General features: G+C 43.9%; 1 protein-coding gene across 1 annotated transcript in view; it reads right to left on the bottom strand.

The window, feature by feature from the left end:
• The window catches only part of LOC109865854 (cadherin-23), a 555430-nt gene that overhangs the window by 26350 nt on the left and 506879 nt on the right, over nt 1-22201 (bottom strand). The window contains exons 48-56 of the mRNA XM_031799369.1: nt 21337-21453; nt 20824-21048; nt 9507-9676; nt 8509-8646; nt 5921-6040; nt 4463-4640; nt 3908-4119; nt 3480-3674; nt 3153-3266 (exon numbers count right to left, since the gene is read on the bottom strand). Coding sequence (XP_031655229.1) covers nt 3153-3266; nt 3480-3674; nt 3908-4119; nt 4463-4640; nt 5921-6040; nt 8509-8646; nt 9507-9676; nt 20824-21048; nt 21337-21453 — 1469 coding nt within the window. The remainder of the gene's footprint in view (nt 1-3152; nt 3267-3479; nt 3675-3907; nt 4120-4462; nt 4641-5920; nt 6041-8508; nt 8647-9506; nt 9677-20823; nt 21049-21336; nt 21454-22201) is intronic.

Genomic DNA, 22201 nt, shown 5'->3' on the forward strand with positions numbered 1-22201 from the left:
AGCTGCTCAGAAAGCAGATGTTTGAAATTGGTGAGGGAGATAAAAGTCTCCAACTTTTAACGATTTTTGCAATTCGTTCCAGTCACAGGCAGCAGAGAACTGGAACGAAAGGCGGCCAAATGAGGTGTTGGCTTTAGGGATGATCAGTGAGATACACCTGCTGGAGCGCGTGCTACGGATGGGTGTTGCCATCGTGACCAGTGAACTGAGATAAGGCGGAGCTTTACCTAGCATGGACTTGTAGATGACCTGGAGCCAGTGGGTCTGGCGACGAATATGTAGCGAGGGCCAGCCGACTAGAGCATACAAGTCGCAATGGTGGGTGGTATAAGGTGAGTTAGTGACAAAACAGATGGCACTGTGATAAACTGCATCCAGTTTGCTGAGTAGAGTGTTGGAAGCAATTTTGTAGATGACATCGCCGAAGTCGAGGATCGGTAGGATAGTCAGTTTTACTAGGGTAAGTTTGGCGGCGTGAGTGAAGAAGGCTTTGTTGCGGAATAGAAAGCCGACTCTTGATTTTATTTTCGATTGGAGATGTTTGATATGAGTCTGGAAGGAGAGTTTACAGTCTAGCCAGACACCTAGGTACTTATAGATGTCCACATATTCAAGGTCGGAACCATCCAGGGTGGTGATGCTGGTCGGGTGTGCGGGTGCAGGCAGCGAACGGTTCAAAAGCATGCATTTGGTTTTACTAGCGTGTAAGAGCAGTTGGAGGCCACGGAAGGAGTGTTGTATGGCATTGAAGCTCGTTTGGAGGTTAGATAGCACAGTGTCCAAGGACGGGCGGGAAGTATATAGAATGGTGTCGTCTGCGTAGAGGTGGATCAGGGAATCACCCGCAGCAAGAGCAACATCATTGATATATACAGAGAAAAGAGTCGGCCCGAGGATTGAACCCTGTGGCACCCCCATAGAGACTGCCAGAGGACCGGACAGCATGCCCTCCGATTTGACACACTGAACTCTGTCTGCAAAGTAATTGGTGAACCAGGCAAGGCAGTCATCCGAAAAACTGAGGCTACTGAGTCTGCCGATAAGAATATGGTGATTGACAGAGTCGAAAGCCTTGGCCAGGTCGATGAAGACGTCTGCACAGTACTGTCTTTTATCGATGGCGGTTATGATATCGTTTAGTACCTTGAGCGTGGCTGAGGTGCACCCGTGACCGGCTCGGAAACCAGATTGCACAGTGGAGAAGGTACGGTGGGATTCGAGATGGTCAGTGACCTGTTTGTTGACTTGGCTTTCGAAGACCTTAGATAGGCAGGGCAGGATGGATATAGGTCTGTAACAGTTTGGGTCCAGGGTGTCTCCCCCTTTGAAGAGGGGGATGACTGCGGCAGCTTTCCAATCCTTGGGGATCTCAGACGATATGAAAGAGAGTTTGAACAGGCTGGTAATAGGGGTTGCGACAATGGCGGCGGATAGTTTCAGAAATAGAAGGTCCAGATTGTCAAGCCCAGCTGATTTGATACGGGTCCAGGTTTTGCAGCTCTTTCAGAACTTCTGCTATCTGGATTTGGGTAAAGGAGAACCTGGAGAGGTTTGTGCGAGTAGCTGCGGGGGGGCGGAGCTGTTGGCCGAGGTTGGAGTAGCCAGGCGGAAGGCATGGCCAGCCGTTGAGAAATGCTTGTTGAAGTTTTCGATAATCATGGATTTATCAGTGGTGACCGTGTTACCTAGCCTCAGTCCAGTGGGCAGCTGGGAGGAGGTGCTCTTGTTCTCCATGGACTTCACAGTGTCCCAGAACTTTTTGGAGTTCGAGCTACAGGATGCAAATGTCTGCCTGAAGAAGCTGGCCTTAGCTTTCCTGACTGACTGCGTGTATTGGTTCCTGACTTCCCTGAACAGTTGCAGATCGCAGGGACTATTCGATGCTATTGCAGTCCGCCACAGGATGTTTTTGTGCTGGTTGAGGGAAGTCAGGTCTGGAGTGAACCAAGGGCTATATCTGTTCTTAGTTCTGCATTTTTTGAACGGAGCATGCTTATCTAAAATGGTGAGGAAGTTACTTTTAATGAATGACCAGGCATCCTCAACTTTCGGGATGAGGTCAATGTCCTTCCAGGATACCCGGGCCAGGTCGATTAGAAAGGCCTGCTCACAGAAGTGTTTTAGGGAGCGTTTGACAGTGATGAGGGGTGGTCGTTTGACTGCGGCTCCGTAGCGGATACAGGCAATGAGGCAGTGATCGCTGAGATCTTGGTTGAAGACAGCGGAGGTGTATTTGGAGGGCCAGTTGGTCAGGATGACGTCTATGAGGGTGCCCTTGTTTACAGATTTAGGGTTGTACCTGGTGGGTTCCTTGATGATTTGTGTGAGATTGAGGGCATCTAGCTTAGATTGTAGGACTGCCGGGGTGTTAAGCATATCCCAGTTTAGGTCACCTAACAGAACAAACTCTGAAGCTAGATGGGGGGCGATCAATTCACAAATGGTGTCCAGGGCACAGCTGGGAGCTGAGTGGGGTCGGTAGCAGGCGGCAACAGTGAGATACTTATTTCTGGAGAGAGTCATTTTCAAAATTTGTAGTTCGAACTGTTTGGGTATGGACCTGGAAAGTATGACATTACTTTGCAGGCTATCTCTGCAGTAGATTGCAACAATTTGAATAAATAGAATAAATAAATACTATTTTGAAATAACAGCTGTCAAATCATTTGCATACAGGGAGGGATCAGTAACATGTGGCCAGAATGCGGACACAATGGACAGATATGAGACACATTGTAATACCATCTGTTGGCATTTTTCTGAAATTGTGGGCACAATCAGAATGTGGACAAGATCAGGACAAAGGACGCATGTTAGCGCTAGGTATAATATACAAACACAGCCAAATAAAACACAACCCTAATCACAGACAAACATCAAATATCTAGAGATTTAAAAATTTGGTTTGATCACACAAAAGAAACATAAAAATACTTGGTATAGAAAAAATATTATGGTAAGGTATCAAATGGTAAGGTATAAACCCAGAGTTATACTTATAGCTGAGGAGTCCAGGGCTATGTTTCATTGCAATAAGATGAGTCTGAATTAGGGCAGACTGGCGGGAATCTTCCATGCATGAGACACCGCCCAGACTGACATCTTCCTTGCATATGAGACACCGCCCAGCTCCCTAACTCTCCTCCACTCACCGGGGGCTTAAAGAAGACAGGCTCGTTGTCATCAATGTCCAACAGTGCAACCTGTAAGGGCTGGGTGGTCTCATAAGGCACGGGCTGACCCAGGTCATAGGCCACAACAATCAGCTTGAGGGACAGAACACAGTCCTTAAGTCAGATATAAACAATACACATACACACATTCCTGTCTGGGCTGAATCCTGACATGAAATCCGGCAGGCCTACATTAAAACTTGAATGCATATCTCCCATTGACATGAAGGTACACGTATGATTCAAGTTGTTGCTAGCTACAAGTGCATATCTCAAGTTAGAATTGGGCCCAGTCACTCCACTCACACTGTGCAGGGCTTGCTTCTCTCGGTCCAGTTTGATGGCGGTGGTGATGACTCCTGTAATAGCATCAATGTGGAAGTTATCCCAGTCTCTGTTCCCAGCTCCTGTCTGGAGGAAGGCATAGCGCACCTCTCCATTCACCCCTTCATCCCCATCTGTCGCAAACACCTCATACACCAGCAGGCCTGGGGGCTGCTCCTACAAGGGGGAGGACAGACACATCATTGAGATTTTAGATATTCTGTTTGTATGCAACTGCAGAGAATTTTACAGTAGCAATGTGTGTGTGTAGTGGAGCAACACATTCGTACTGTACATGCCCAAAAATAATTAATATGTTCTTCAATTATTACTATCCTGCTAGGGACCACTAACAAACACCATACTGTAGTGCCACCAACACACACACACACACACACACACACACACACCTCCATGATGTGCATGATGGTGCCGTTGGTGGGCCTGACGAACATGGGCCTGTTGTCGTTGACGTCTATGATGATGATGTGTAAGGTGGCGGTGCCCCAGAGGGGTGGTCTTCCGTGGTCTGTAGCCACCACCGTCAAGTTAAAGTGCTCAAAGGACTGCAGCAGACGGAGAGAACGCACCAGACCTGTGTCAGCATCCAGAGAGAAGGCATCTGACAACACCATAGAGAGGGAGAGAGAGAAAATAGTGAGAGAATGTAACCAACAGTTAATCAGAGGCAGGGAGAAATTGAGACAAAACATGTAAATGTTAAACAGTGGGCAATACAGGATTTTGTTCTAGCCCAGCACTAACACACTTGATTCAACTAATCAATTGGTCATGAAGATCATAATATGTTGAATTAGAGGTGTTAATGCTGGACTGGAACAAAAGCCTCTCAGTGTGTGTGTGTGTGTGTGTGTGTGTGTGTGTGTGTGTGTGTGTGTGTGTGTGTGTGTGTGTGTGTGTGTGTGTGTGTGTGGTTTGTGTGAGTGTGTGTGTAGGGCTCCAACCTGCCCCCGGGCCCTGCATGCTGTAAGAGAGCAGGCCGTTCTGCCCCTCGTCCAAGTCAGTGGCAGTCAGCGTGATCACAGACGTCCCACTGGGCTCGTTCTCAAATACACTGGTCTCAAAGGCCCGCTCTGAGAAACGCGGACGGAAGTCATTCACATCCAGAACGGTCACCAAGACCTGAGAGAGACAAAAAAAATATTATGTGGTCCTGTGTAGACCAGTTAGTAAGAGTGTGGCTGGCGCAAGCAATACCAATGTTGTGATGTCAGGCCCTACAGGGATCATAATAAACATACTACCAATGCTGTGATATATTTTGAATGTACACCACCGTTCAAAAGTTTGGGGTCACTTAGAAATGTCCTTGTTAAAGTATATTAGAGTGTCTAGTTTGAGAAACAGATGCCTCACAAGTCCTCAACTGGCAGCTTCATTAAATAGTACCCGCAAAACACCAGTCTCAACGTCAACAGTGAAGAGGTGACTCCGGGATGCTGGCCTTCTAGGCAGAGTTGCAAAGAAAATGCCATATCTCAGACTGGCCAATAAAAAGAAAAGATTAAGATAGGAAAAAGAACACAGACACTGGACATAGGAACACTGCCTAGAAGGCCAGCAACCCGGAGTCGCCTCTTCACTGTTGACGTTGAGACTGGTGTTTTGCGGGTACTATTTAATGAAGCTGCCAGTTGAGGACTTGTGAGGTGTCTGTTTCTCAAACTAGACACTCTAATATACTTGTCCTCTTGCTCAGTTGTACTCCGGAGCCTCCCACTCCTCTTTCTATTCTGGTTAGAGACAGTTTGCACTATTCTGTGAAGGGAGTAGTACACAGCGTTGTATGAGATCTTCAGTTTCTTAGCAATTTCATGGAATATTTCTCAGAACAAGAATAGACTGACGAGTTTCAGAAGAAAGTTATTTGTTTCTGGCCATTTTGAGCCTGTAATCGAACCCACAAATGCTGATGCTCCAGATACTCAACTAGCGTAAAGAAGGCCAGTTGTATTGCTTCTTTAAGCAGCACAACAATTTTCAGCTGTGCTAACATAATTGGAAAGGGGTTTCTAATGATAAATTAGCCTTTTAAAATTATAATCTTGGATTAGCTAACACAACGTGCCATTGGAACACAGGAGTGATGGTTGCTGATAATCGGCCTCTGTACGTCTATGTAGATATTTCATAAAAGACCTGCCGTTTCCAGCTACAATAGTCATTTACAACATTAACAATGTCTACACTGCATTTCTGATCAATTTGATCTTATTTTAATGGACAAAAAATTAGCTTTTCTTTCAAAAACAAGGACATTTCTAAGTGACCCCAAACTTTTGAATTGTGGTGTACATTTACATTCACATTTTAGTCATTTAACAGACACTCTTATCCAGAGTGACTTACTGTCAGTGCATTCAGATAAGTTTACTTATGTTCTACTACAGTATGAATCCCACCTGAACAGAGTTCTCTCTTCGGTTGTTGGGGCTGCCGCCAGGGTTGTCCCTAGCGATGGCTGTCAGGGTGAAGTGGTCTTTAGTCTCTCTGTCCAGTGGAGACAGAATGTAGATGTCACCCTGAGAAGAGAAGGAGGAGGAGAAATATCATTATTAAAATAAAGTACAGTGAACGGGCCAGGAGGTGTAGTAAACTACGGAAGAGTATTAGGGGCAAGTGAAGTTAAAAAATTAAATAAACAGTGATGGTGGTGGTATTTGGAAAAGTTTATTTTTGCATGATAGTACTTTAAATTGTCAACACTGAGAATAGTGGGAATATTTTGAGAATAAAGTCTGAATTACATTTTTAGAATAAAGTGGCAATATTTAGAGAATAAAGTGGCAATATTTAGAGAATAAACGTGACATTTTATATTGAGAATAAAGACGATTTAAAAAAATGAAGACAGTTATATTTCAAGATTAAAGCAGGGGATTTGGTAAGCTGCATGTTTCCCTGGCTCCCTGTTGCTGTGCTCACCACCATTGAAATGCCTGCAGATAGGTGATCATGTGAATCTATACCTTATAATTGGCCTAATAACAAGGACATCCTTTCTCTTTTAGCACATAATAACCAAATGATTATAAGTAGGCCTATTAGGACCTGGAAGAGGTTGTGCCACAGATTTGGTTGAGAAGGAGGAACCACGCAGACTCAGATAAGATATTTCATCCAAGTCTGTGTGGTTACATGCAGTACATAGGTATAGACAGGTCGGTTGTGTGTGTATGCAGGTGTGTGTTTGTGGGGGTGGGTCTAATACACTCGTTCAAACAGGTGTCACACACACGTACAATATCCTCAAACCAATACCATTCTAACGACCATCATGCATTGTCAAACTGTCAGACATTCAGTTGTTGTTTTGACACATGCCACCTCTGGGCAGCCGAACGTTGTAGGCAGCTGAGCGTGTTTCCGGACTGGTAAAAAGAGTCTGACAATGGGAGAGATCGTTTTGCATCGCCGGGTGCCATAGTTATGCCACATACTGTATGGTGCCACCAGTCTGCTTGCAGTTGTCAGTTATCGTCAGGTATGTGGATGATTTTATTCAGGAGCGTTTCTTGGGCTACTTTGATGTGTCAAGTGGGCGAGATGCACAGTCTGTTTGACTTTGTGAATTATGAGATTTAATTTAACTTCATGGAGAAACTCATTGCCCAAACCTACAATTAAGCACCTGTAATGGAATGATGATCACCACTCCACTCCGCTACCATTGTTAACTCTCTCCTGACATGAACTATAGCCACGTTTCATGTGCCCACTCATCCACTGGCACGTTGAATGTTTCCTCTCCAAGCACTGTGAGTACCCCTATCAATTTTATCTCATTACTAGTCTGAAGAGAGAGAAAGAGAGAGAGGAGTTTCTAATTGTTTTATTTTTTATATTGTTGATATTGATTTAGTTGATATTGTACTGCAGAGTCAATCACACACACAAACACAATCATATTATTACACATCAATGTTTTTACTCCTTGCTTGGACTAATTCATTATTAGCTCCTTTTTCTAACTGTGTAGTGTATTGTGTTATTGTTTTTCGTCTTCTCAGTCAAATCCTGTCTTGCCCTCAGTGGAAGAGTTTAGCTCTTCTCCAACACCATTCATCCATGATGAGCCTGTCCTGGACTGAAGCCTAATTATATGTGTTATTGTTTTTACCATCAAGGTTCCACCAGCTCGGACCAGCGTTTTAATGAATACTTTCAAGTGATATCCCAAAATAAATGATATTTAATATGAACATCTCAACCCCTGTCCTGCACCCGGACAATGCTGTGCGCCACCCTATGGGACGCCAAATCACGGCCTGTTGTGATACAGCCTGGAATTGAACCAGGGTCTATAGTGATGCCACTAGCACTGAAATGCTATGCCTTAGACCGCTGTGCCACTCGGGAGTCTTTATTAAATGCTTTAGTTTAAAGTAATTCGTTTTGACGATTTTTGAAACACGCTTTGTCATCTCTGTGCATTCCATGCCTATATCGTGGGTCTCCCATCCTCCTAAATGTTCAAGTCACAAACCTCCATTGGTATGTATAGGCACTCCGTTATTATTGTTTATCGCCTCCCAATGATATCTTCAGTGTGTACAGACAAACGGTTATTTTTTAGCCTTCTGAACTCCTCCTTCATTAGTTGTATAATACGTCATCTTAGATCAGTTAGTTCATTTTCTTTGAAAAAGAAAGAGTACAAGAGAGAGTGAAAATGAAAGAGAGGAGAGTGTTTTGTGTGTGTGTATGTGTGTCTGTGTTTGTGTGTGTGTATGTATGTGTGTTTGTTTGTACGTAAGTGCAGTGCTTGGATTGGACAGGTGCACACCGGTACTGAGTAACAGCACTCTACTGTTTGAGTACTGGTACTTCTTATAGAATATTGGCTTAAAAGTTCAGGCTCCTAAATATAAACAGTACTATCCCTCAAAAATGAGTGTCAGCAACAATTTGTGAAGTGCATTGATACGTGAAGAAAAAAAGTGAAGTCCACTTCATGCACTACAAAGTGTGTGTGTGTTTTAGAACTCACAGTGGAGGGAGTGATGCCAAACTTGCCCTCTCCATCTACTAGGCTGTACTCGATGACAGAGAAGAGGCCAGAGTCTGCATCTGTGGCTCTGACTCTCACTATGACCGTGCCCAAGTCAACATCCTCAAACACTGGCTTCTGCAAAGGGACATCAGCATACAGACACACACACAAACTGAACACCTTGATGTAATTGGCTCAGAACAGGGCAGCAAGGCTGGCCTTTGGATGTACAGAGTTAAATTAATATTATGCTTGTCAATCTCTCCTGCCTCAAAGTAGAAGAGAGATTGACTTCATCACTACTTGTATTTGTGAGAAGTATTGACATGTTGAATGCACCAAGCTGTCTGTTTGAATTACTGGCACACAGCTCGGACACCCACGCAAACTCCACAAGACATACCAACAGAGGTCTCTTCACAGTCCCCAAGTCCAGAACAGACTATGGGAGGCGCACAGTACTACATAGAGCCATGACTACATGGAACTCTATTCCACATCAAGTAACTCATGCAAGCAGTAAAATTTGATGAAAAAAAAACTGATAAAAATACACCTTATGGAAAAGCGGGGACTGGGAAGCAACACAGACATGTGGTAGTAGAGTAGGAGCCTGCGGGCACACACTTAATATGTTGTAAAATCTGTTGTAAATGTATTGTCTTAATTTTGCTGGACCCCAGGAAGATTAGCTGCTGCCTTGGCAGCATCTAATGGGATCCATAATAAATACAAATACAAATGTCACTTTGATGTCTTGACTAATCAAATTAAATCAACATTCATTTCACAAATACATGTTACAATGTATTTTACAGAAAACAAAAAAAGAGGACAAAAAAGGGGATGGGGCAGTCACAGTAAACAGTGGCAACAACAAAAACAAGACGAGTGCTGAATCTCAGACCATCACAATAGAAATAATATCAAGTATATGAGTACTACTAATGGTGAAGCATTTTGCAGTGTATGTTATGAATCAGTATTTTTGGTACCTGGTAAGAGGGTTGTGTAAAGATAGGGTTGTTATCATTGACATCTACTATACGCAGGTAGACAGGAAGCTCAGCCACTTTGGGTGGACTGCCGTGGTCCTGGGCTCTCACTGTGAAGTTCAGCCACTGCACCTGCTCAAAGTCCACCGTCCGGTAGGCTATGATCTTACCTGCACATCAACACAATGGTTACCACAACATTTCTCATCATAAATATACTCATAGAATGAATGATGTTTGCTTATAAAGGCTCATTACAGGCTTGGGCTCTATTATGTGTGTGTGTGGGTGTGGGTGCGGGTGTGTTTGTTTGTTTGTTTCAACTCTTGGTTCAATGTAAAACAGATTTGACATGATGCACAGTATGCTACATCCAATAATTTCATTCTGTTTCATTGTCATGGCAATTCTGAGTGACCGATGCAAAGTTTGCAGAATGTTTGCATTTAGAATGTTTGGTTGATTAAAAAAAAAATAGCTTCAATACCAAGCTATTCATTTTCATAATTCTATGAGGAATCAAAGCTCTGAGTAAATAAACCTCCTCTATCCTCCGTTCTATTAGCAAATTTACAGTCACTGGAGAAACTGGACAAGCTATGTTCGAGACATTACTATTAGCGGGACCTGAAGAACTGCAATATCCTATGTTTCTCAGAAACTTGGCTGAACAAGGACATGGATAATATACAACGAACTAGTTTTTCTATGCATTGGCAGGACAGAACAGCAGCGTTGGGTAAGCTCAAGGGGGTGGTGTGTGTCTCTTTGTTAAAACCTCTTAAGAGGTGGCACTCCTAGTGGCTGATGATTTTAATTCAGGAAAACTGAAATCCATTTTACCTCATTTCTACCAGCATGTCACCTGTTCAACTACAGGCAACATCCACATTGAGCTAAAGGCTCGAGCTGCCACTTTCAAGGAGCGGGACACTAACCCGAACTCTTATAAGAAATTCCGCTATGCACTCTGATGAACCATCAAACAGGCAAAGCATCAATACAGGACTAAGATCGAATCCTACCACAACGGCTGTGACACTCGTCGGGACATGACAGGGTTTACAAACTATCACGGATTACAGAGGGCAACTCAGCCGTGAGCTGCCCAGTGAAATGAGTCTACCAGACCAGCTAACCCTAACCCTATCCCTGTAATATCTACTGTACATGTTTCAAGCAGACTACCCTAATCCATGTGCCCAGGAACGCCAAGGTAACCTGTCTAAATTACGATCACCCCGTAGCACTCACATCTGTAGCCATGAAATGCTTTGAAAGGCTGGTCATGGCTCACATCAACACCATCATCCCAGACACCCTGGACCCACTCCAATTCGCATACCACCCCAAAAGACCCACAGATCACGCAAATTATATTGCACTCCACACTTCCCTTTCCCACTTGGACAAAAGGAACACATAAATTAAAATTATATTAATTGATTACAGCTCAGCATTCAACACCATAGTGCCGTCCAAGCTCATTACTAACCCTGGGATGAACACCTCCCTCTGCAACTGGATCGTCAACAACATATCCGTCATGCTGACCCTCAACACAGGGGCACCTCAGGGGTGTATGCCCCCCTCCTGTACTCCCTGTTTACCCGTGAATGCATCGCCGCGTACTACTCCAATACCGTCATTAAGATTGCCAATGACACGACAGTGGTAGGCCTGATCACTGTCAATGATGAGACAGCCTAAAGGGAGGTGGTCAGAGACATGGCAGTGTGGTGCCAGGACAACAACCTCTCCCTCAATTGTCACGCCCCAATTCACATCAACGGGGCTGAAGTGGAGCGGGTCGAGACCTTCAAATACCTCGGTTTCCTCATCACTTAGGACCTATCATAGTCCAAACACACCAACAGAGTTGGGAAGATGGCACAACAATGCCTATTCCCCCTCAGGAGCCTGAAAAGATTTGTCATGGGCCCTCAGATCCTCAAATTTCTACATATACACCATTGAGAGCATCTTGACTGGCTGCATCACCACTTGGTATGGCAACTGCTTGGCATCCGACTGCAAGGCGCTACAGAGGGTAGTGCATATGGCCCAGTATATCACTTGGGCTGAGCTCCCTGCCATCTAGTACCTCTATACCAGGCGGTGTCAGAGGAAGGCCCTAAAAATGGTCAAAGACTCCAGCCACCCAAGTCATGGACCAGGGGTCTCCAACCCTGTTCCTGGAGAGCTACCGTTTTGTAGGTTTTCACTCCAATCCTAATCTAGCGTTCATAATTCTAATAAGTAGGTGGTTGATAAGAAGAATCAGGTTAGTTTCAACTGCGGTTGGAACAGAATCCCACAGTAGGGTAGTTCTCCAGGAACAGGGTTGGAGAACCCTGTCGTAGACAATTCTCTCTGTTACCGCACAGCAAGCGGTACCAATACACCATGTCTGGAACCAACAGGACCCTGAACAGCCATAAGACTGCTAAATACTTAGCTAAATAGTTAACCAAATAGCTACCCGGACTACCTGCATTGACCCTTTTTGTACCAACATTTTTGACTCATCACATACAGTATGCTGCTGGTACTGTTTACTATCTGTCTCTTTATTCCTAGTTAGGCACAGGCCTGCAGATAATGAGAAAACATTTAAGTAGACATAACAATTAGGTAGACAAAACAAAGACATTGATTTTGATGGTGATGAAGCCAGCTTCGGAGAGTTCCTTCACAACATGTCGGAGACTGGTGCTTCTGGCAACTCACTAGAGTTAGATGAGTTGATGATGGTGAAGCCAGATATCGTGGAAAATTACAGAATTAGTCATGCTATCCAGTGTTTTACTTTTTAAAGAATTGTCTCTTGTTATATGCTAGTGTTTTTTCTAACCTGATACAAACTTGTCTTTGTGGGACTTAGTCATAAGACTGGGCGTATAGCTAAGGTCATTCATGTGACATCCCATGGGGTTGCTATCTACAGAAAGTCACATGTATGGAAACTTGCAGAAAGGAGCACATTATAGTGTTTTGCTATTGTGAATGCAGCTAAACGGTTGAGCACTCAGCCTGTCAGCCAAGTTCTATCAAAAATCTGCACCGACAACTAATTGATTTTTACACACTATCTGTTGACTGTCGTAAATACAAAAAGGATGTGCTTCTCTATAAAAGCTGAAAAGCGACAGTTTGTTGGGCATTAACTGCGCAACTGTTGAAGTGCATAGCTAACTGCTCCATTTTTGCAGTTAGCTATTATTAGAAAACCCTTTTGCAACTATGTTAGCACAGCTGAAAATTGTTGTGCTGATTAAAGAAGCAATAAAACTGTCCGTCTTTAGACATCAACAAGATGTTGATGTTGAGACTGGTGTTTTGAGGATACTATTAATTGAAGCTGCCAGTTGAGGACTTGTGAGGTGTCTGCTTCTCAAACTAGACACTCTAATGTACATGTCCTCTTGCTCAGTTGTGCACCAAGGCCTCCCCACTCCTCTTTCAATTCTGGTTAGAGACAGTATGCGCTGTTCTCTGAAGGGAGTAGAACACAGCGCTGCTTCTCTAATCAGGACAACAGTTTTGCAAAAGGGTTTTAAAATTATCAATTAGCCTTTTAAAATGATAAACTTGGATTAGCTAACACAGCGTGCCATTGGAACACAGGAGTGATGGTTGCTGATAATGGGCATCTGTACGCCTATGTAGGTCATTTCCAGCTACAATAGTCATTTACAACATTAACAATGTCTACACTGTATTTCTGATCAATTGGATGTTATTTTAATGGACAAAAAATGTGCTCTTCTTTCAAAAACAAGGACATTTCTAAATTACCCCAAACTTTTGAACGGTAGTGTAGGTAGAGCAGATCCCCTTATTGTATGGGACACTTTCAAATGTGCATTTAGAGACAGGTAGATACCAATAAAAACTGTACCATAGAGGCACAGAATAAGTTAGAGGAAAAACAAAAAGAACTGATGGAACTTATTCAAGAAAGATTTTGTGTAAGTTATTATAAAAATAAAGAAACTGGATGGTATATGGGTGAAAATGCACCAAATTATTTTCTTATCATTAACATAGATTTGCTACCATAAATAACTCCCAAAAACGTGTTAGGAATGACAGAGTCCTCCACCAAATTATATTTTGAAAGAGAAAGAAAAGGACTTTAATTAAGCACATGTTTTCATTTTAGTCTCCTCCATCTCCACTAACTGAAGTTAATTGTAAGGATGTTTTTATTAATAGTGTATAATTGACAGCTGTACAGAAAGACTCATGTGAAGGCCACATTACAGAGGAACTTCTTGATGCAATTAAAGACTTTAAGTCGGGAAAATTCCAGGGCTGGATGGCATACCAGTTGAGGTATATCAAATATTTGTCCATTATTCCGTTATTAGCATATTTATACCACTACTATAAAAATGTTACACTATCAGATACTCAGCAAGAATGTCTGATTTCACTATTATTAAAACAGGACCCAGGTGGAAAATATAAAGCTCCAGTCCGCCTAAAGGACTGGAGGCCCCTTACACTTCAGATGCAAAAATGTGATGTAAAATTATAGTAAAATGCATAGCGCATAGAATTACAAAAGTATTGTCGGATGTTATTCATCCTTATCAGACAAGTGTTTTCACATGGGATTATACATTGGAGATAATATAAGAGAAGTACTGGAAACTAGTGTCACACCCTGATCTGTTTCACCTGTCTTTCTGCTTGTCTCCACCCCCCACCAGATGTCTCCCATTTGTCCCTATTATGTCCTGTGTATTTATACCTGCGTTTTCAGTTGCCAGTTCATCTTATCCCGTCAAGTCCTACCAGCGTGTTCCCCAATTTTCTGTGCTCTAGTTTTGTTTTTTCTTAGTCTTCCAGTTCTGACCCTTGCCTGACTTGACCTACAGCCTGTGGTCCAGTACGTGCCTGACTCTGATTTGGATTATGACCCTTTGCCTGCCTTGATTTACCTTTTGCCTGCCCCTTTAACTATAATAAACTACTATCTGCCTACTGTGTCTGCATCTGGATCTTAGCATGAGTCCTGATAGTATGAACTGACCACGGCTGGCCCAGCAGACTCAGACCTGCTCCACAATGCTGTCTCCTTCCAAGGAGCCATATTTGGAATACAACAAGGAGATACCGCAATGCCTTATGGAAGGACTCCATACCCTGGCAGAATGCCATGACCATGCATTCAATACATTACTGGAGCAATTCTGAGTATTACCTACTAGGCAGTAAGCCTCGACTCTCAGCAACCCCGCCACCAGCAGCGCTTCTTCCCAGCCTACCCCGGTGTCCCAAGAACCTCGCTTACCACCTCCGGAGGACTCCGTTAGAGATTCTGGAACCTGCCGGGCCTTTCTCTCCCAGTGCTCCCTCATCTTCGAGCTGCAGCCTTCTTCGTTCCCCTCGGACTGCTCGACGATATAACGCTGATGTCCGGGAGGGCTATGTCGGTGTGTGAGCAACAGTCCTCCGTTTGCGTCAGTCTGGAGGAGTTTGTGGCGGAGGTACATAAAAGTCTTTGATTCTCTGTTGTCTGGGAGAGAGGCTGCTCGTAAGCTGCCCCAGCTATGTCAAGACTCCCGTAGTGTGGCAGACTACGCAGTGGATTTTTGCATGTTGGTGGCTGAGAGTGCCTGGAACCTGGAAGCCCTGTTCGACATGTTCCTTCACTGATTATCGGAGGTGATTTAAGATGAGCTCACAGCCCGGGAGCTGCCCATGGACCTTGACTCCCTCATAGACTTGACCATCCAGATCAATTGGCGGCTACAGGAACGTAGGAGGGAAAGGAGTCTGTTCCCTGTCGCCCTCGATTTCCACCTCGCCCACGAGGAATCCCAGAAATCCCTGAAGTCTACATTTCCGAGTCAATCCGATGTCACCCGAGTTCTCTCGGGAATCACAGAGGGCTGCCGACTCGCTTCCTCTGGAGCCCATGCAACTGGTCAAAGATATATGATCTCCTGCTGAGCACTTACGCAGACTGAACACCAAGAGCTGCCTGTATTGTGGAGCTACAGGACTTTTCTTATCTACCTGCCCGTTAAAAGACCAGGCTCATTAGTAGGTACGAGTACACTGTTGAGCTGTACTGGGAGTTTCCAATCCCTTACTACTTGTAAACCCCTCTATGCTACCCTGTTGTGGTGATGCCAGTCCAAATCCATCCGAGTCCATCCTATGACAGACAAAATGAGAAAAAAAATCCAGAAAATCACATTGTAGGATTTTTTATGAATTTATTAGCAAATTATGGTGGAAAATAAGTATTTGGTCAATAACAAAAGTTTATCTCAATACTTTGTTATATACCCTTTGTTGGCAATGACAGAGGTCAAACGTTTTCTGTAAGTCTTCACAAGGTTTTCACACACTGTTGCTTGTATTTTGGCCCATTCCTCCATGCAGACCTCCTCTAGAAGAGTGATGTTTTGGGGCTGTTGCTGGGCAACACGGACTTTCAACTCCCTCCAAAGATGTTCTATGGGGTTGAGTTCTGGAGACTGGCTAGTCCACTCCAGGACCTTGAAATGCTTCTTACAAAGCCACTCCTTCGTTGCCCGGGCGGTGTGTTTGGGATCATTGTCATGCTGAAAGACCCAGCCACATTTAATATTCAATGCCCTTTCTGATGGAAGGAGGTTTTCACTCAAAATGTCACGATACATGGCCTCATTCATTCTTTCCTTTACACGGATCAGTCGCCCTGGTCCCTTTGCAGAAAAACAGCCCCAAAGCATGATGTTTCCACCCCCATGCTTCACAGTAGGTATGGTGTTCTTTGGCTGCAACTCAGCATTCTTTGTCCTCCAAACACGACGAGTTGAGTTTTTACCAAAAAGTTATATTTTGGTTTCATCTGATCATATGACATTCTCCCAATCTTCTTCTGGATCATCCAAATGCTCGCTAGCAAACTTCAGATGGGCCTGGACATGTACTGGCTTAAGCAGGGGGACACGTCTGGCACTGCAGGATTTGACACCCTGGCGACGTAGTGTGTTACTGATGGTAGGCTTTGTTATTTTGGTCCCAGCTGTCTGCAGGTCATTCGTTTACAACGTTTCTGAACCTATATACATTTTCCAGACCCTGTATGTTTTACATTGGTTATCTAACCCTTCAGCTCCTCCCAACTATCTCCCAACATAATCTGTTTTGGACTTCTATTTGCCATATATTTTTCAACTGTGCAGTGATGCTTCACAAAAGTATTGAACCTTTCTATTCTCATAGCTTCTACAGATTGTAAATAAAAAAAATAATAATTATATTATTGATTGATTGGCAGGGTTCTTCTTTGTGGAAAAGAAGGACAAGACCCTGCATCCGTGTATCAACTTCCATGGTCTCGGTTAAAAACCGTTTCCCGCTGCCACTCATCTCCTCAGCTTTCGAGCCTCTCCAGGGGAAATCATCTTCAACAAGTTGGACCTTTGGAACGCCTACCATCTGGTTCAGATACGGGAAGGAGATGAGTGGAAGACTTATTTTAACACTGTTACCAGGCACTATGAGTACCTGGTGATTCTGTTTGGACTGATCAACACTCCTGCAGTGTTCCATGCCCTGGTCATGGGGGTACTGGTTAGAAGGGGTGGAACAACCATTCTTGGTGTGGATGGACATAAGAACCTGGAATATCTCCACACTGCCATGCGCCTCAACTCCAGACAGGCGAGATGGGCCCTGTTATTTACTCGTTTCCATTTCATTTAATCCCCTACCGCACGGGGTCCAAGAATGTGAAGCCTGTACAGCCCCACTACTACACCATCGGATCCAGAGACCATCCTCCCTACACTTCTTGTCTAGCGACTGCTATCATCTGGGGAATCGAGAATCTGATCCGCAAGGCACAGACTCTCGGCTAACCAGATGTTTATCCCGGACTCTGCCTATGCTCCTGTTCTGGAATGGGCACATTCCTTGAAACTCATCCGTCATACTGGCTCCCGTCGGACCTTGGCTTTCGTCCAACAACGTTTTTGGTGGCCCACCATGGTTCCTGACGTCTCTGTGTTCGTTGCCAACTGTACTGTGTAGGCACAGAACAAGACTCAGCAGAAAGCTCAGGCTGACCTCCTCTGGCAACACTACCATCTGTACGGTGGTGGACAGGTTTTCCAAAGCTGGCTATATTATTCCCCTTCCTAAGTTGCCCTCAGCTAAGGAGACGGCCCAGCTCATGGTGCAGAACGTCTTCCAGATCCATGGACTTCCGGTTTACATGATCTCCGATGGCAAGTCCTCAGTTCTCGTCCCGGTTTTGGAAGGTCTTCTGGAAGGTCACCTTCATTGGGTCGTCGGCCAGCTTATCCTCTGGTTCATCTCCAGTCTAACGGCCAGTCGTAGCAAGCCAATCAGGACCTGGAGACGACTCTTCTTTGCCTCGTCTCCACCAATCCCACCACCTGGAACCAGCAACTTGTTTGGGTGGAATAAGCCCGCAACATCCTTCCCTGTACTGCTACAGGTCTCTCACCCTTTGAGAGTTCCCTGGGATATCAGCCCCCGCTTTTCCAAGAGAAAGAGGTCAGCATAGCCTCTGCCCAGATAATAATCCATTGCTGTTTCCGTATCTGGAAGAGAGCCCGGGTCGCTCTTCTCAAGACCACCTCCAGGTATCGACAACAGGCAGACTTCCACCAGACCCCAGCTCCCTATTACCATCTTGGGATCTTCCCCTCCGGGTGGAGTCCAGAAAAATGTTTCTCCGTATTATCGGACCTTTCCCTATCGCTAAGATCCTTAGGCCCTCTGCTGTTCGCCTTCTGTTGCCCCGCACTCTCCGTATACATCCCACTTTCCATGTATCTAGAAATAACCCCTGTCTCACAGCCATTTGTCCCCATTATCTCCTGTGTATTTATACCTGCATTTTCTGTTTGTCTGTTGCCAGTTCGTCTTGTCCCATTAAGTTCTACCAGCGTGTGCCCGTGTTTCCTGTGCTCTAGTTTTTGGTTTTCTTGCCTGCCTTGACCTAGCGATTGTCCTGTACCTGCCTGATTCTGACTTGGAATAAATCTATGTATAGTAACCCCAGTTGTACAATAGTTATTAATGGCTACTTCTCAGAAAGTATAAAACTATCAAGAGGAGTGAAACAAGGTTTTCTTCTATCAGCATATCTATTTATTATGGCTGTTAGAGCCGATTTGGACATATTTGTATAAAAGACTGAACATACTGAGATCCATGTATATTTGTGTAAATATATGAAATATTAATGTACATGATTAAATATTAGGTACGTACCTTTATGATTTATATTTACCTGATTGAGATATATTCATTTGTTGTTAGTGTAACTCAGTTTTTGCCCCCCCCCCCTCTTGCCTATTCATTGTATTGTGGTAAGTGTGTTAGGATAAAGGCAGGAAGTTGGGCCTTCGGAGGAGTGAGTCCTTGCTAGATGCGGGAGCGTTATAGTTTTATGACCATACAGACATACAGACATACAGACGGGTCATAATATGTATTTTCCATATCAAGTATTCTATGCTTTAAGTTGATTGGAGAATAATTTATTTGTTAGATATAAGAAGAATAAACATTTTTGTTGCACCATATCCTTGGATGTCATTGAATGTTTGGCCGTTTGGAAACCTTGAGTGTGGACTGTATGCGTACCAAACAACCCCGCTTCAGGCTTGGGCAGTGGCTATGGTAAAGACGAAAGGAAGCCACTACAAAGGTGTCATTGTACGCTGACGACTCATGTTTTCTTTTATATCCATACTTTGGATCCCTGCACAGCCTCATAGAGGATCTAGATAATTCCTCTAACCTCTCTGGATTACAACTGAGCCGAAATGTACCATAATACGTATCGGATTGAAGAAGAAACAAATCTAATCACATTTTATTGGTCACATACACATGGTTAGCAGATGTTATTGCGAGTGTAGCGAAATGCTTGTGCATTTAGTTCCAACAGTGTAGCAATATCTAACAATTCCACAACAAATAGCTAATGGAATAAGGAATGGAATAAGAATAAAAATATATAAATATATGGATGAGCAATGACAGAGCAGCATAGTCTAAGATGCAATATATAGTATAGAATACAGTATAGTCACATGAGATGAGTAATGCAAAATATATAAAAATGGTTAAAGTGACATTATTTAGGTGACTTGTGTTCCATTTATTAAAGTGGCCGATTATTTCAAGTCTGCATGTAGGCAGCAGCCTCTTTCTGCTAGTGATGGCTGTTTAACAGTCTGATGGCCTTGAGATAGAAGCTGTTTTTCAGTCTCTCGGGCCCAGCGTTCATGCACCTGTACTGGCCCCGCCTTCTGGATGGTAGCGGGGTGAACAGGCAGTGACTCAGGTGATTGTTGTCCTTGATTATCTTTTTGGCCTTCCTGTGACATCGGGTGCTGTAGGTGTCCTGGAGGGCAGGTTGTTTGCCCCATTGATGCGTTGTGCAGACCGCACCACCCTCTGGAGAGCCTTGCGGTTGTGGGCGGTGCAGTTGCCGTAGCAGGTGGTTATATATATTAAATATTTCTATTTCACCTTTATTTATATATTAACTGTAGCACACGCTCCAGCAGGTTTATCTCTCTAGTCACCCCCAAAATCAATTCTTTCTTGGGCCGCCTCTCCTTCCAGTTCTCTGCTGCCAATGACTGGAACGAACTACAAAAATCTCTGAAAGGGGAAGGAGAAGAGATAGTTGTTTCGGCTATTTATAGATGGGCTATGTCCAGGTGCAGTGATCTGTGAGCTGCTCTGACAGCTGGTGCTTAAAGCTAGTGAGGAAGATAAGTGTTTCCAGTTTCAGAGATTTCTGTAGTTCGTTCCAGTCATTGGCAGCAGAGAACTGGAAGGAGAGGCAGCCAAAGAAAGAATTGGTTTTGGGGATGACCAGAGAGATATACCTGCTGGAGCGCGTGCTGCAGGTGGGTGATGCTATGTTGACCAGTGAGCTGAGATAAGGGGGGACTTTACCTAGCAGGGTTTTGCAGATGACCTGGAGCCAGTGGTTTTGGCAACGAGTATGAAGCGAGGGCCAGCCAACGAGAGCGTACAGGTTGCAGTGGTGGGTAGTATATGGGGCTTTGGTGACAAACTGTATGGATGGCACTGTGATAGACTGCATCCAATTTGTTGAGGAGGGTGTTGGAGAAAACCATTATACCAAAAGGCTAAAATCTATTGTTGAGGTTGCTTGGTGTTTGGACTAAGGTTGTATTTTTACAAGGGGTACAATTTCTGTTGTTCCGGTTACATAGTAAATCAAATGTGTGTGTCTTAAAAAGTTATGATGTGCCCTTTTTGATTGAGATTTGTGTGTGTGTGTGTGTTATACCAGTTGATGGGTCCTCCAGTCTGAGGTAGTCCCCTCTGGGCAGGTGTAGCAGCTGGTAGATGACCTGTCCGTTAGGGCCTTTGTCTGGGTCCACAGCTGACACGGACAGCAGAGTGGTGCCTGGCTGAGCGCCTTCCAGAATCTTCTCTGAGAAGTTGGCCACTCCAAAGGGTCTGAACCGCGGGGCATTGTCATTCACATCCAGCACGTTCACTATCAGTCTCGCTGTTAATGGTTGAGCGGTAATTGAGAGGGTTATTATTGTAATGAGACAGGAGAGATTAAGATCATTGTCGTTCAACCTATTTTGAGTCTATTGTACTGATCGAGGTTTGTTTGTAAGGTAAGTATGCTTGGTTTTATCATGAGCTGCAGTAAGTCAATTCCTATCTACTTCTGTTAGTTTGACAAAGTGTTGAATCTTGAGAGACATATAGGGCCACAAAAAGGTGATGGAATACCAAACAATTCTTTAAAAAAATTGAAATAGGGTGATTTTAGATGAAGACTCACCATTAGGTACGCTGACTGACATGTCGATGACATCACTGGCGTTGTCATGCACCGACACAAGAATCTCAAAGGTGGCCACCAACTCTCTGTTGAGTGGGTTACGCACAAACACAGCACCTGTGGGAACACACATGCACAGGCACACATTCACAGTTCACATATACAAGCATGTAACAAAGACACACACACACGCACAGACACACACACGCATGCACAGACACACGCATTACAGATAACACGCATTACAGATAACACATCCCAATTGAATATATATTCAGTCAATAAAAAAATCAATACAAAGTACATTTTAAGTGAAATATTAGAAATTCTAAAGCTAATTTGACCCATGCACTAACAAGTTTCTTCAGTATAAGCAGCTTGACTACTGCTAGTGTTCTGTAGCTTTATTGATCTACTGAACTTCAACAAAATATGTTTGTTGAACATTGTTGATTAAGAATTAAGCCTAAAAACAACCTCAGAGTAGATTTACCCCATTAATGTACTTGGTCATGTAAACTTGTTTTTTCATGTAAGACATCATGCCATTGCACTAATTTAAACATTATGGGGAGGTTATCCCGGACACAGATTGAGCACAGTCCTGGACAAAAAAAATGGAAAATCTCCAGCCAAAATTCTTTCTGGTCGAGGACTAGGTGTAATTTGTGTCCTCGAAACCGCTGCTTAACGCTACATTTGATCGAGCCAAATACATAAGTTTACTCAGATGGTAAATGGACAAGGTAACTTTTAAACATATGTGACTAATTTCAGGGAACTAGTGTCCCGCGTCACTACTTAACAGGAGAGCGATTTGAACGTAAACTTTTTTTAAAAATCAAAATGCTTTTTTCATCAGAAA

The sequence above is a fragment of the Oncorhynchus kisutch genome, linkage group LG20, assembly GCF_002021735.2.
Source record: "Oncorhynchus kisutch isolate 150728-3 linkage group LG20, Okis_V2, whole genome shotgun sequence".
NCBI lineage: Eukaryota > Metazoa > Chordata > Actinopteri > Salmoniformes > Salmonidae > Oncorhynchus > Oncorhynchus kisutch.